A 15,925-nucleotide genomic window follows, 5' to 3' on the forward strand; every position below is an offset into this window, starting at 1 on the left:
CAGGTTATCCTCCAACACTCTACGTCGACCGCACAGAGAGCATCCTCATTCCCTCGCGAGTCCATCTAGGGCTGGATGGTGGGAATCATACACCCGTTATTTATGAGTTCCCCGCTGATTCGCTCAGCTGGAAGTCACCAGCCCACCTGATCCAGATGGCAACTCTGCATCCTGCAACCACACACAGCGGGAACACAACCACTGATGAGGGGGGCAAACAGTATATTATCTGTTCTTACTACCCATCTCTTAAGTCTATGATGGAAAAAGACAACATGCTGCGCCAGACATATGGACCGGGAAAAGAAAATAAAAAAACAGAATCGTGAAAAAGTAAGATTCAGGCAAATGTAATTTCAAACAAGTGGTAATTTCTGAGTCTAAAATATTTAAAAGGTTAAATTACGAAAAAAAACTACTAATACTTTGGCAGAATATAATGTCATAAAAAATTGTGGGAAGAAAGAAGAATCACCATAAAATATTATTCAATAACTCTGACTAAACGCTACGCTTAATTTACACATATATTTTCGCTAATTAACAGGAAATACACGAAGGACATAAAATTTTCGTGGCAATACATTTATAGAACACAAACATTACTGCAGATTATAAAGTCCACTATATTTGCACAGAAGATAAAAATGAAATTCTCTATAGATTGAAATTAATTCATTTACAAGAACATAAGAATAAAAATACTTGTACGAAAAAACCATACAACACACTAAACATTTATTACTTCGATCAACAATGTAAACATATAAAATACTAGACAACAAACATATTAAAAATTTGACACATCAACCGTTCTAAATTTGAGTCAACAGAGAAATAGATATAAACCACACTCCTCAACAACATCACCAACAGAACAAACTAGATTACTGATCTGCTTAAGAACAAAAGAACAAGACAGAGACAAGCGCGGTACAAAAAAAAAACAAACAAAACGCAAACGAACACACGGAACCAAACCCAGCCCAGACAGTTTCATCCCACAGGCCAGACTAATAAATAAAAAACAAAGCCATAGAATAAAAAACATGGAATATAGAGATATCCATGAATCATAAGAACAATATTCATACTGAGATACATAAAATAATACACATTAGATATTAGAGAACAATAAACACAATTAGAAATAATATCATAATAAATTAGATCACATATAGATATAATAACAACAAATCACATGGTTTCTCATAGCAGCATCTCCTGTATACACGTGTGTATTCACTCTCTGTCCTAACGCCTTGTTGGCGCTCCTGCCCCCTCCCCTATGACGCCACCTAGCGCTCCTGATTTGTCAGCTCGCCCACTCTGTTCTGATGAGTCCAAAACCACCGTATACAAGGGAACATCAGTGGTTTTATGATGTATGACAATAGAGCGTTAATGTTAGCAACACAGAAAATGAACAAACAGATAAAATAGACACAGATAGGAATAGACTAGCGCCTGGGGTCTGGGTGCCAAAAAGTGTATAGGCGGGAAAAAACGTTGCGCAGGCTCGCTGACATATAACGGAAACCCTTATACATTGAGGCTCGAGGAGCGGACAGTGTGAGCTGTAATATGGTGTCGTTTCCAGGTTGCTGCTGGGGTCTGCCGCACAACGCGCAAAACCACTGTTCCGCAAATGGGGGGGGAGCCATTCATTACAGTTTCTGAATATTTGTTTTACATTCGTGAATATTTCTCGGTGTTGCCATCTGTACGTGGCAGCGCTGCATTCTTTACGCTACTTACGTTGCAATGGTTACGGTGGCGATACCGGCACGGTATTTTACATTTTCATATTGATATTTTTTTAACTCTGGCTTTGTAATAAACAGCATGGCGAAACGAAAACAGCCAAGCCTCGCAGCTTTTGGATTCACAAGCAAAGAAGGAGTCTAAAAATGACAACGTGAACGGAACAACTTATAGTTGGCCGGCTGTAAGCGGCGTTAGGGTCGAGTCTGACAGCTCCACACCGAGGGAGAGGCCTTTAGTATCAGGATGTGCATTGAAAAATAGGGCTCCCCCGAAAGCAAATGGGTAATTTGAACGCTGCGCGAAACTCAGCCTGAACTCAGCCTAAGCACACACACAAACTCACACTGGGTTTGTGTGTGTGCTCAGGCTGAGTTCAGGCTGAGTTTCGCGGTGTCTCGCTGTCTCAGGCTGAGTTCAGGCTGAGAAAAGATAAGGCTGAGTGAGTGAGTGAGTGTGTGTGTGTGTGTGAGGGTCACAGTGACGTAACGGCTCCGCTGATTTGGACCAATCCGCGGAGCCGTTACGTCACTGTGACCCTTACTTCACTGTACTCAGGAAGAAAACAATGGAAAAAGAGAAATCTCCAACGAGGCGTTTTGGGGCAGCATAGACAGGTCTTTTCTGTGTTAGAGTTGTACTCGCTACAGGGTGTACTTTGAGGGTTTGTAACTCTGCAGACCGTTTACATGCAGAGAAAGCTACATAACACACAAGGGGATGGGTAATTACCGGAAAAGCATGTCATGGGCTCTTTAAGTGCCTCCATTACCTAAAGTATTTATCTGTTTGCATCGGACAATTTATTCATCAAAATTGTTCTCACTGTAATAAACAGTATTTAATTTAATTTGACTGTACAATATTAAACGTTCTGTTCTGTTTTGTATATATCTTATTCTATTTACATGTATATAGACTCCTGCATTTACTTGGTCACTTTCAACATTCTCTGCATTATTCAGCTTATTGTATTAAGTATGCTTATGACATGTATATAGTTTACTTCATCTGCATTACTTGCACATTGGGCTGCAACATAATCTGCACTATTTTATTCTACTCAGTTTCTGATGCACTATTTTTATTCAAATCTTATTTTTTTATTTGTTCTCAGGACTTAAGATTTTCATCTCCATTTCTTGACTCTAGCTTGTGTGCATATGACATTAAAGCCTTTGAATCTTTGAGATGATTCATGTGTCCGTACCTTCCCCTCCAGCAGCTGCTGAGGGCGGATGGACTGCTGCGTGAAGCCCTGCTCCGCCGGTCTCTGCACCGTCACCGTCTGCCTGCGAGCGGTCCCACCTGCAGCCATGGAGAGACAGAAAATGTCGCAAAAGTTCAACAAATTTGTAACAGATGTTGACAAATAAATGGTTTGAATATTGCACCCCAATGTGACAAAAACGAATGCTGAAAATGCTGAAAATGATCATATGCATGAAAAGTATTCCCACTAAATATAAATGTGATGGTAAACCTTTCAAGAGAGAAAGGGGCTGATACAATTCTAAAATGTATATGATAACCCCCTTTGTATTCTTAATTCCTTTCTTAAAAGTATGTGAAATGGAAAGAAAATCTGAAATGAGTAAGCAGGAGCTCCTCAGTAACAGAAACACTTCATTATCCCTGCATCACACTGCCCTCTGGGTTCAGGGCAGGACTGTTGAAACACACCTGACTGATCTGGGTGTTTGCTGCCGTCTGAGAGTCCAGAGTCCACAGCAGGGGGCGCCGGCTGCACACAACAAAATAACAAGAACAATTGACCTTCTACAAGAAACAGAAACTTTAATAATGTGATAATATGATGAGTAAAACAGGCCACTAAGCTAGTCTTATTTATCTGTTTAGAGTCAACATATCTTTTTTATATAATATTATAATATAAAGGACTTCATTCTACTGTGCAGTATCTAGTTTCACATTCTGTTTTATCACATATATATTTTCTTATTCCTGCATTTTACACGGTTATGTCTATTGCACTATTTTACATCACATTGTTGGAGGGCATCTTACCCTATAACCTACAATCTAAGTCATTGCGTTCACATTGCTGATTATTGTTAATCACAAATCACATTTTCTAATGAAAGCACCAAAAGTACAAACCGTACAATTATTATCTCTATATCCATATCAATGAATTTGGTCAAATATATTGTGATATTTCAAATACGTACACTCTTAGTTTGTATCTTATTCACTTGCAATATAAACACATGTTACCCATGAATGAAAAGAGAAGCACCAGAAATAAGATACTGAGTGGTTATATTTTTCTGTTAATTATTTACTTTTTAAATGTTTTTTCCAACTTTCTTTGTCTTCTAGCAACGTTTTATCTCAGGTTCTATCCTTGAAACATTTTGCAGTGCAAATGCTGTTGTGTTACAATATTTACTAAACTGTGTGTCTGTGTATATAGTAAGATATGCAGAATTATTAATAAAAAAGTGCAGGATATAATGATAGAAACCCTTTAATTAAAACAATGTCTTTATTATTTATATTTGTATTACAGTAACTAACTGTTTTAAAATCATCCTTTACCCATCTTTGTTGTCTAAACAAAATCTGATAAAAAAAACATTGACTTCAAGATGAGGGAACAGGAAGGGCTGGATTGCTAACCAACTTCTCGGTTTTAGGACTCTTTCCTGCACTTCTCTTACTGTGGCTTTCTTGCATGACATACGCTCTTATGATGATCTGATCGTCAAGGCTTCTGGGAATATATTTTTCCTCATTTGTAGAAAAGAAATTGCCGGAATGTCGCACGTCATCTATGCCAGGGGTTCCCAAACTTTTCAGCCCGCGACCCCCAAAATAACAGTGCCAGAGACTCGCGACCACCTGTCAACGGCAAAAAAAAAAGGAGGGGGGGGGGAATTCATTTACGTTTTCCGCGCTCCTCGCAGGAATTCTCCGCAATGGAGCGAGGCTTAAGTTTCATATGATATAAAGCCACAGCGGCAACACCTTCATCAACAATATGTTGCCACTTGTATTGTACCATTTTCAAGCGATTTGTAATCTGTTTCTTAGAAAAACGATGTGTTTTTTTGGATTTCAAGAAGCATACAAGAGACAAACATAGGATATGTTAAATATATGAGCAATTAAATATACCATAGCATAGAATATAAAGATTCAGATGTGTTAGGACTTAGGAGTGAGGATACAGAGATAAATTATCTAATATATAACAGTGAGGGCAAAAAGTATATGTAGATCAAGCCACAATATGTGCAAGTTCTTCCCCAGCTTAAAAGATGAGAAGGCCTGAGTAACGCCAGAAATTATTTTATATCATTCCTAGGTAACGTACAATCAAATGAAAGCATCTAGCACATGAAAGTCTGTATGATGAATGCAGAGAGACATGTACTGTTGAGAGGCTGCATAAAAGTATTTTTAATTTTTGATATAATGGATAGGGGAACAGAAAACAATAGCAGAAGCCCCCTCCACAAGAGTGATTAAAGACTTGGAGGCCTGCAACCATAGTTTTACTGTATTTTGTTTGAAAAATGCACACAGCATGAGGTATTGTGTCGTACTAGCATGAGGTGTATTTTGCATATCTCTCAGTAGCCAAAGACGAATCATGATAGAGTCTGTGTTGGACATAAACTCCGTAATAAAATAANTGAAGGACTCCAGGACGGAGGGCAGGGTGTAGTCCTGCAGCTGGAAAAGCTCCGAGGGCTCGCAGTCCACCTGGAACCGGTTGGAGTCGTTGTTGAACTCCACCGGGCAGACAAAGTAACGCCAGCCGGACATCACGTAGGAGAGCTGGGGGAGAGCAAGCTTCAGTTACTGCATGCTGCCTCTGATGTTTTTTGTTTCACTGTCAAATAATGACAGACATAACAGGAAGAAAAGGAAAAACACTTCTGCAACATGTACAGTGTTTAATAATTCAGAGCTACCATAACAAGGTTTATTTAGATGTTGCACATCTCAGTGAAACAGCCTAACAGGATGTTAGGCTCATTTTTTCTGTCTACCGATTTTAATGAAGCTTGTTGAAAAGCTGTAGCATGTGCCAACAAGGATCTAATTAAAGTGTAATTTTCATTTTCATAGCGATATAGGGCATTTGTGCTGCATTATCTTACTAAACTATCTTAACACTAGAACCGCCAGGGGTCGCTGTATACCTAAAACCGCCAACGGGTAAAATGTACCCGCTATTAGAATGCATTGATTTTCAAGGTACAATGTTCTTTTATTTATCATACTAGAACACAGGGTTAACAGTGAGTTTTGATCGCACAGTGATGAAACTTATACCGATATAATCTGTGGACTCTCAGCTTCCATATGATATCTAGTGTGCAGATAGCATGAAGTATAAAATATCGCTAAAAGTGTCTCTCTATATATCTCTCTCTATATATATCTATATCTATATATATCTATATCTATATCTATATCTATATCTATATATGTATAGGGAACCGCAGTAAACAACAAGCGTTGCTATAACAACACGTCATGTTTATTTTTTGCGCGAGATCAATAGCGCGAAAATCACTGCATTTCCTATAAGGTAAATATTACCCGCTGGCGCTAATGGGTATAAATGGCAATTTTTTGGGCAATCTTTTCAATCTGACTTCATATTGACAATTTAACAACCCAACAGAGGGTGCTACATAACACATTTTCAGGAAAAGTCACGGACTGGGAGACTTGAATATTTTATTGAAGAAAAGTTATATACAATCAAGAAACAGCTGCAGGTAAAATGTACCCGTTGGCGGTTCTAGTGTTAAGATAGAAAAACACTTCCCAAAATGAAAAAAATCAGGATTCTCTATAACTCTTACCATGATGCCGAACACTATGGTGGAGAACAATCCACCGATGAATCCCTCCCATGTCTTCTTAGGGGAAAGCTGCAGAGGACAGTGAATGTGTCGATAGCAGGTTAATACATCACCATGTACCAAACAACACTTTTAAAGTGTCCATGAAATGTGTCAATAAAACACTGACTGCCGATAAGTAAACAAGATCAAGGAGAAGGAGCTAATATTACGGAGAAATACCTAAAAGGATGTCATAAAAAGTTCATATTTTCTGGAGTGGTGTAACATAACAAGAGTCAATATCCAGACTTCAGACAAAAACTAAGTGATACTTACAAAATTGGGTTTTCATTTACTAGAAACACGTGAGTTTTATTGATGAAACACAGGCTGGAAATCTGTTGCTTGCATTAATAGTTCTGAAAATAGGGAAAACAATAATATGCAACCAACCTTGATGAGAGGGGTGCGCCCGAAGAAGAAACCAAACATGTAGGCCATAATGTCGTTACAGATCACACAGGAAATTGGCACAATGAACCTGTGAGAAGAGAAGAGTTAACATGAGACTCATAAATAAGAGCCTTAGAGAAAATGTATGAATGTATTTGGATTGTTCGAGCCATAAACACGGTAAACATAGTAGGTGCAGTTTTTTTTATTGAAATGCAATGAGGCCCAGTGTGAGTATAATATGAAAATGTGAAAAATGTTCAAGTTTATTGAAATGGTAAAACACAGTGGAATATATTCTTTTTAAAGACAGAAACTTAAGAAACTATTAAGGTGAAGCTTAATCTATGCAAAGACGATAAAGGACTGTTTATTTACCAGATCATCCCCTCAAATTGAGGGGATGATCTGGTAAATAAACAGTCCTTTATCGTCTTTGCATAGATTAAGCTTCACCTTAATAGTTTCTTAAGTTTCTGTCTTTAAAAAGAATANAAATAAACAGTCCTTTATCATCTTCACATAGATAAAGCTTCACCTTCATAATTTCTTAAGTTTCTGTCTTTAAAAAGAAAATATTCCACTGTGTTTTACCATTTCAATAAGCTTGAACATTTTTCACATTTTCACATTATACTCACACTGGGCCTCATTGCATTTAAAGGTCCCATGTAATGCTTTTCCGGTTATTACCCGTCCCCTTGTGTGTTATGAAGGTTGTTATGCATGTAAACGGTCTGCAGAGTCAACTGAGACTGCCAAGGCACACNTTAAAGACAGAAACTTAAGAAACTATTAAGGTGAAGCTTAATCTATGCAAAGACGATAAAGGACTGTTTATTTACCAGATCATCCCCTCAAACAGGTTGTGAATGATGAAGTGAGACTGAGTCACCACGATCAGCAGAGTCACATGAGTCCAACCAAACTGTGGAGACAAAACATCATTAGGAAAATATGTTTACAATCAACACAATTATATTCATGACTAAGGGTCCTTGTTCCAAATATGTATTGATAGATTTGATGGTGGCACAACACCCGAGTGATTACAGTCAGTTGTGACTACACTGAGATGGGATTTAGCTGAAAAGGATATTAGCTTGATTAAATTCAAAATGTGTTTGAAGGCAGCGTATCCTATTTAACATTAAGAGCTGCGTTTTTGTAAACCTCATGGCTCCGTATTTAATATATATTAATTCATACATTCCACTGAAACAAGAGTAAGGTTTGTCTATTATCAGCAGTGTTTTAGGGCCAAATTAAATTAAAGAGAAGGGGAGGAGGGTAATGAGAGTAAGGAAAATAAGCAAGATGAAATTGTTTTTAAAAAGGTGGGTATTCTCTGAGATTTGTAAGAAAAAAAATCAAGCATTAAAAAAAAAAAAGAAAAATAATTCATTCCTACATTGAAAAAAAAGAATTACGTTTTTTTAATTTGTGATTGCTTCACTTGCAAGGTTGGATGAACCTCTATCAAACACACAAAAAAGGTATCTTTCTTGTTAATTTACAACTTTATTCTCAGTTATTTCTCAGACTAATACACCCTTCCACTGGCTGCATAATTTACATTTCTTTTTTACAAACACTGTAATATCCTTCTCTATGTGATCAGAGCCTGGATTAGGACCAAAGATCACAGGATTGATGTGTCTTGTTGATCTAATCCATATCACAGATGTTGTCTTAGATGATTGCTTTCCCTTTGATTTAACAGGCACTGATTTTTCTGCTTGACACATATTTAATGACTGTATGCCAGACAATTTATTAGAGCAATCTCCAGCCCTCTTCTACAAACACTTGAGGGCCCGTATTTCATCTTGCCTCATCAATAACCCAGGAGCCTCCAGGTTGCCACTCACCATGTAGAACTGCAGGCGGTAGTGCTTCTTCACCAAGCTCAGCACAAACATGCAGAAACCTGCAACAACACATGCTGCGTTAAAAATGTTGATATAACCAGGTCTGTGAATGAGAGGGGGGTTAATTAAGTCAGAATTATGTTCATCTCTCTTCCAACTCATCTAAATTTAGCTTGACCTATTTCAGACAAAGCCCTGAGTAAATGTGCAGAGAGGAGGTTTGTACAAGACTGAGCTTAGTAGAGGATGTTGCATAGAAGAGACAAAAAAGTGCTTTTATTGGGAAGAAGAAGTTAAAGCAGACATAGTTTACACCCGAGGAAGGAGGACGCTTCAAGGTTTAAAAAAAATCTACATATGATTAATGTGTGCATTTTCTGGCACTTCAAGGTCTAACAAAATATCATCAAAGCTGCCTGAAAGCGTGTGAAAGAGCCGGCCCATTCAGTGTGAACATAGAAGGCAAAAGGAAGCGACAATCAAGGTGCTTCCTTCCTCCTCACTTCCTGTTCAGCTGCAGCAGAACTGAATTACCAACTGACAACCTGCAGACAGGAAGTGGGACTTCTTCAGTTTGCACAGAGCCTAAAATAACCAACTTTTAGGGTTATTATGTTCATAAAGGATATTCTAAATGTTGGCATTCAACTCTGGATTAACAGAATTAATTCAGTTTTTCAAATTGACAAAACTAAGACGTCCGGATACAATATTGGCAATGTAATTAGCAAATGACTGTTTAAACAGTAGCTTGATCATTATATATATACTCTATATCAGGGGTACCCAACCAGTTGATCGCGATCGACCAGTGGAGATTCCCAGTCGATCGCGAGATGTGTCTAAAAATAGAACAACAATATTCTGTTTTATCCATAGACTGTATATATTTTTTATCGTTAATGTCCTATAACATAATCTTCCTGCGCCAGAATAATGCACTTGAACGCATCAAAGCTTTGTGAGTGGCCGGTGTGACCCCATGTGTCGGGGTGGCTGGTGGTCAGTGTGCACTAGTTCGCTGACGTTGTCCGTGTCAACAACAGGAGTGACAGTCCGCAAACACACAAGACCGCAATTATGGCAGAAGCAAAAAAGCCCAAAATATATCATTTTCACTTCGAGTGGGAGGATGATTATTTTTCTATTCTATTCTAAATCTATTCCAATTCAAAGTCCATCTGTCTCATCTGCAATGCAAGCGTGGCTTTACCGAAGAAGGGTAATTTAGGAGCGACATTTCAAAATAGTGCACAAACGCTACGAGACGGAATTCCCTCCTCATTCTGCCCTACGCTCCCAAAAGGTGAGGGACCTGAAAAGACAGCTGAATGCACAGCATTGTGTATTTACCTGGTCGTAGGCTGTCAGTAATGGCTACGCCTCTCTATTTGGACTGGTAGATCTCGGCAGACTGGCCATTTTAAAAGTAGCTCTCGGTTCAAAAAAGGTTGGGCACCACTGCTCTATATCCTTTACCATGTGAAAAAGCACTTCTTATCTGCCCACATTAAGTTAAGTGATTTCATTTGATAACATTTTAAACTCTGACGCCAAGGACCTTGGCACTGTGGCATATTTAGACAAGGCCTTAGTGCAACTATCCAGTAGAAAGTGATCACGTGTGTGGCTGGAGTTTGGTCAAAGTGATAAAAGTGTGAGTGGTACACCACATGTCACTTCCTCTCTGCTTAGTTGCACTATGCAAGGAAACTTTACTTTGAAAATAAAAAGAACAAGCTATTCCAGAAAAAAGGCACAAAGAGTAAGATTTCTTCAACAAAAAAAAAAGTTTCAACTCATACACTAATAATCTCTCCTAATCATCACTTGTTAACTACTAAGAGGTTAACACTCTGCCTCTGTTTTCTATTGTTCTGCCTTTACTCTCATTTAGCTTTTACCTCAATAAAAATCTCAAAACTGCAATGAAAGTCAAATGAAAGTCGAATGATTGTAGCTTGTTGCCTATATGTTGGAACTGCACACTCGTTTATTCATTCTGATAAGAATTGATTTACATTTTAAGAGACTTGGTTCTCTTTAGATTCTCAGATGACTTTTCAAATCTACCTTCACATATTCAAACAGCTCTATTGATGGGCATTGCTTTAAAAAAAAAAACGAATTATCCAAGAATAAAATGCATGAACCCGTTTGCAAAAACATAATAATCGCAAACTGATCATTTCAATTGTCAACATTAAGGGGAAGCAGTTTGGAGACCCTTGCATTTCTTTTCAAAAATAAAGGGTGAATCTGAGGTTGGCTTATCACACACTGGCTCCATAACCCCTGTGCCAAGTTAGACAAATCCAAGTCTTTGGACCTTTAAGTTGATCCCTCTAACATGCCGAAATGTGGACAGATGTTATAACTATAGCTATATTCCCCCCAGGCTTGTCAGAGTTTGTACCTGTGAGGTAGAGGGCAAAGGAGATAAATCGATGGTATTTGCTGAGGATGCGAAGCGGCTCCTCTCTTTGCACCAGAGTGAAGAAGCAGTCCGTCACGGTTTCACCATAGAAGAAGTAGTTGACACACAGCAGGAAGTACCTGTGGGGTGGAAGACATGTTCATGTTTCAAGGCTTCACACCAGCAGCATATCAGACATTCAGTATGCCTGCAGAAAAACCAGTGAGGCCATTGATGAACTCACCGACTCATCTCACTGCATTTGACTGAATGTTTTGTCAAAGAAGAGAGTTTAGATTTTTCTGCTGAAGGCATAGGGAATGTCAGGATTATCTATCAAACTAATGTACACCACTAAAGCTAAGAAATAAAGATGCACCGATGGAAATGTCACACCAAAGTCACATTTTTCTTGGTGAAAATTAAATGTAATGTTCATAGATTATTAATATAAGATATAAGAGAAACATCTGATACAAATATTACTCTGTACTGTTTCTGCAGGCCTTTTATTACATTACATATTATATATCTGACGCCTTCATCCAAAGTGACCTTCATATAATTTAACACTGAAGACTTGCCTACAGGAGCAATTTAAGGTGAAGTGTCTTTCCCAAGGACTCTTCGCATGTTGTCAGGAGGTGGGATTGAACTGCTGACCCCCTGATTCACCTATTAAAGACTCTCCCCTATTTATTATTTATTTATGTGTCAGTTTAACTACTTAATTATACAAAAATATGTATAAGTCAGTATCTATTTACACAAAGGTGTGTGTATTATATTTTGATTACTTTGGGCAGCATGGGAATGATTTGCAATATATTATTGAAGTGTCTCATTAAGTATTTTCCTCCAAGGTCCTGCCGGTGTTACGAATCCAAAACTTTAGGTCTTCGTTGCTCGCACTGAAAAAATGCTATACCGACGACATGGCGTGTGTGTTCGCCTGGATATGATGTAAAATAATCATGTTGTATTTAAATGATCGGCCACTTCGATCGGTGCATCTCCACTAAAATCACAGCTCTGATAATTCACAATCTTTGCCATTTTTGCTGATTGGCTTAATAATCTAGAATCTAAACCAAATGTGATCAGGTCAGTAAACACACCTCAGGAAGTCTGCAACAAAAAAGACAAAAAAGCAAGACAACACAATAAGATGGAAGCACATATGCAATGTTCATGACACCCAAATGTGATAGATGTGTGTGTGTGTCTGTGTGTGTGTGTGTGTGTCTCACCAGCTCAACGTCCTGAACCAGGGCAGGTGGTAGGAGTGGTACACACTGTAGCCAATGGTGATGATTTCCTGGAAGCACTTTATCTGAACAAAGAGGACCTACACACAGAGAAACAGTGGGGCGTCAGAAAAGTGTGTGTGTGTGTGTGTGTGTGTGTGTGTGTGTGTGTGTGTGTGTGTGTGTGTGTGTGTGTGTGTGTGTGTGTGTGTGTGAGAATATGTCCTGGTACCATAGTGACATAAAATGGCTGACAGGCCTATCTTCAGGGAATTCCCATGTGCAGAGATCTTGCGTGCTATTACAAGATGTCACTTAATTTCATGAGATAACAATTTACATTTATGTGTTGGAAGTCCACTGAACGTGCAGCAGAGAACATATTGAATGACATCTAAAACACTGTACAGCTCATGGAGAAAATGTGCCTGTACCTTTAATATAATTATGTAAATAAACTAGCCCATAGCTCAGACTTTACATAACCAACCATGACTTTTTTTCAAGTCTTACACCTCTTTTTCAGCACTGGTTGGAAGTCACTTTTCTAACATATTCTCTGTAAGGTAACTCTGGAGGAGTCAGAGGGTTTTGCACGGCACCATCAGTTTTGTACTCACAATCATCATAAGCACTATGGGGCCTAGGTAGATGATGAGGAAGAAGAAGGAGATCATGGCTAGCGTGAGGATGCCTCGGACCCACCAGTTCTTCCATCTTAAAAGGAAACACACACATTTTCTTTTTTATTATGCACATGCATCTCATAGTTCTTTTACAAGTTAACATAACTGGTTAGTAAACAATACATTTAGCAGTAGTAGACTTTACAAAAGGAAGTGGATTAAAAATGCTTTATAGGATACCTCGATCACAGTTTAAGAGTTCGAAAATGGTCTTTGAGATAATGCATAATAATAATAATTAGAGATGTCCCGATCCGATCACGTGATCGGGGATCGGAGCCGATCACGTGATTTTCAAAAGATCGGAATCGGGAGAAAAGGTCCTATATTTTTGGGCCGGAGAGAGAGTTTTTTTCGGACTATGTAAGACGTGTTGCTAATGAAAGAGATTAAGGTTCACGACGGTCCTTACGGCTGACGAAGTGTGGAAGAATTTATGGATTGTACTTGGTCGACATGACGAACGAAGGTTGGGAATGAAAGACGGTGCGGCGGAGTAATTAGAGAATAATTTGACAGTATAAAGAAAGGAGGAAACGGGGTCACGCGAAGTCGTCGCGTCCCGAGCTCCAACCTCTTTCTGAGCGCTCGCAGTCGTACCGCTCTGGGCAGCTTGCCGCGCCTGGAGTCCATGAGAGGGCTCCACGGAGAGCGCGGGGGGACGACTCATGTGGGGGGTCTCGCCAAAATTTGTTCCGGGAGGAGAGCCGGTGAGGAGGGAGTTGCCGATGAGTACTGACTTTCAATTTGGGGCCGAGGGGGGAGCTACAATAGTGACGGAAGCCAAAGTAGTTACTACTATATGGCCAGAGTTGCGTATGGATGATTGTCGTTGTGACAGAGCAACTAACGCGGGACTTTTGTGGTTTCGTAACGGTTGCTAGGTGTACGGGTTAGGGGGACGAAAAAGTCGGGGACAAAAGTTTTCACGGGACTAAGAGACGCCAAATGAAATCTGACGTTTTATTCCGGGTCGGGGGGAAAGGGCGTCGCGGGGAGACCTCCTCTGTTGTAAACCAATTTTTCTGTGTCTTACCACGGAGATCCTCGCCTCGTAGAGTGCGCCACTGATTCGCAGCCCCCCGCCGCCCCCCCCGCGGCGCCAGCATGGGGAACCAAGCCCACTAACCGCAGGGTACCCAATGGTGTTCTGTTTGTAGCATACTTGTAGTTTGTCACCCGGGTTTTAGCTAGTCGGAGTAAAAAGTCTGGTCGGGCCAAAAATATCGTTTACTAGTCCTGTTTTCTCTCTCTTAGGAAACAAGGACTTTGAAGGGGGTTTTTCTTAGAGAATAGGTGTCACAACTACATCTTTTATGCACTTTTTTCCCCTAAAACGTATTAGGCCCGCTCGGAAAAATTTTCCTCTTGTATAACGGGGGACCCAGAAACAAAGCATTAACTTTGATTTTATACAGAACGTTCGTTCCACGAAGTCGCGACGAGTCACTGACAATTTAACAAGGAAATATTTTTACCGATACAAACTGAGTGCGGGCAAACTATAGCATTTTCTCGATGAGAACCAATGCCCGGTCATGTCGACTCAGGCTGATGTAGGAACGAACATATCCGATGTCCGGGTCACAAAAAGGAGACTAAGATTGTCGGTCACCACAGATACTAAGTGGTGTGTCGCGAAGGAAGGAGTTGTGTTCACGCTCACCTGAGGACTTGAACTGGGAGATAAGCCGACCATCTTTGTGATAATTGGGAGGTATAACAGAAGCATAAGGGGGGGAATGAAACCACAAGCGGCCAGTTAAACCCTGGCCAGGACAAAAATCGACGATAATGCTTAATTGTGTTTTTTGGTATTAGCAGTGGTGTTAAAGTAAATTGGACAATTCCGGGGTTAAGGGGGAGGCCCGATCCCCCTTTTTTTAGCGTTGTAGACGATCTTTGTCGCAAGACTCCCGAGAATTGTAAATTTTTTTGGATATTACGGCAAAAAGTAATTGGTGAATTGCCATTCTTTTGAGTCCGATAAGTCTGTTATAATGTTAAAAGCCATACAACTGATGATTAAGGAAAAAGAACTAAACCACCAGTAAAAACCTGGTCCTTGTGGTACCACAATGTTTCAACTGATTTAGTAGGTTTTAAGTTAAACTTTCACCTCACTAGTTCGGTAACACATACAATTTACAGATGACTTCCTATAAGTACTCGGAATTACGTTAGCCTAGATTTGTTTTTTCAAATACTAACTACTTTCAAATCAGCATTAGCCAAGTCTAAACTGGGCTTCTTTTGTCCTCCCAATATATTTTGGAGTCCTACAGGGATAACTCTGGTGGCATGAGTACCACAGCGTTGTGAAACATTATATTTAGTAACTTGTATTCGGTGTGATGGAGAGGGGTTATCTTATTCTGTGTCAAGTACATACACATATCAAACACATAAATATAAATAATCTTTATCACCAATAAACGTGGTGAGACAAGGTCTAAACTCTCCTTTATTCGTTGGTCCCCTCACAGATACTTTTTTGTTCGGGGGTTCTTAGTTGGTGTCCTGTACTACAACACATTAAAATTTTGGTTTTGATTCCCGGAGTCCTACTGAAATTCTGACATTTGTACCCAGTAAAAACAAAACACTGTAAACTTATTAGAAAAATTTTCTAAAATTTTTTTTTTTTTTTTTTATGGCT

The 15,925-nt window shown here is 39.3% G+C and overlaps 2 protein-coding genes across 2 annotated transcripts in view; both read right to left on the reverse strand.

Moving 5' to 3' along the window:
• Positions 1-13,899, reverse strand: part of LOC104947449 (caskin-2-like) — a 174,944-nt gene extending 161,045 nt beyond the window's left edge. The window contains exons 1-11 of the mRNA XM_010773458.1: positions 13,841-13,899; positions 13,201-13,297; positions 12,584-12,666; positions 11,334-11,473; positions 8,918-8,976; positions 7,892-7,974; positions 7,047-7,134; positions 6,612-6,680; positions 5,443-5,571; positions 3,448-3,508; positions 2,975-3,072 (exon numbers count right to left, since the gene is read on the reverse strand). Of these exons, the coding sequence (XP_010771760.1) occupies positions 2,975-3,072; positions 3,448-3,508; positions 5,443-5,571; positions 6,612-6,680; positions 7,047-7,134; positions 7,892-7,974; positions 8,918-8,976; positions 11,334-11,473; positions 12,584-12,666; positions 13,201-13,297; positions 13,841-13,899 (966 nt within the window). The remainder of the gene's footprint in view (positions 1-2,974; positions 3,073-3,447; positions 3,509-5,442; positions 5,572-6,611; positions 6,681-7,046; positions 7,135-7,891; positions 7,975-8,917; positions 8,977-11,333; positions 11,474-12,583; positions 12,667-13,200; positions 13,298-13,840) is intronic.
• The window catches only part of pde6d (phosphodiesterase 6D, cGMP-specific, rod, delta), an 818,526-nt gene that overhangs the window by 421,650 nt on the left and 380,951 nt on the right, over positions 1-15,925 (reverse strand). The window lies entirely within an intron of this gene.

This window comes from Notothenia coriiceps, unplaced genomic scaffold (genome assembly GCF_000735185.1).
Source record: "Notothenia coriiceps isolate Sejong01 unplaced genomic scaffold, NC01 NC01_scaffold00012568, whole genome shotgun sequence".
NCBI classification, from domain to species: domain Eukaryota; kingdom Metazoa; phylum Chordata; class Actinopteri; order Perciformes; family Nototheniidae; genus Notothenia; species Notothenia coriiceps.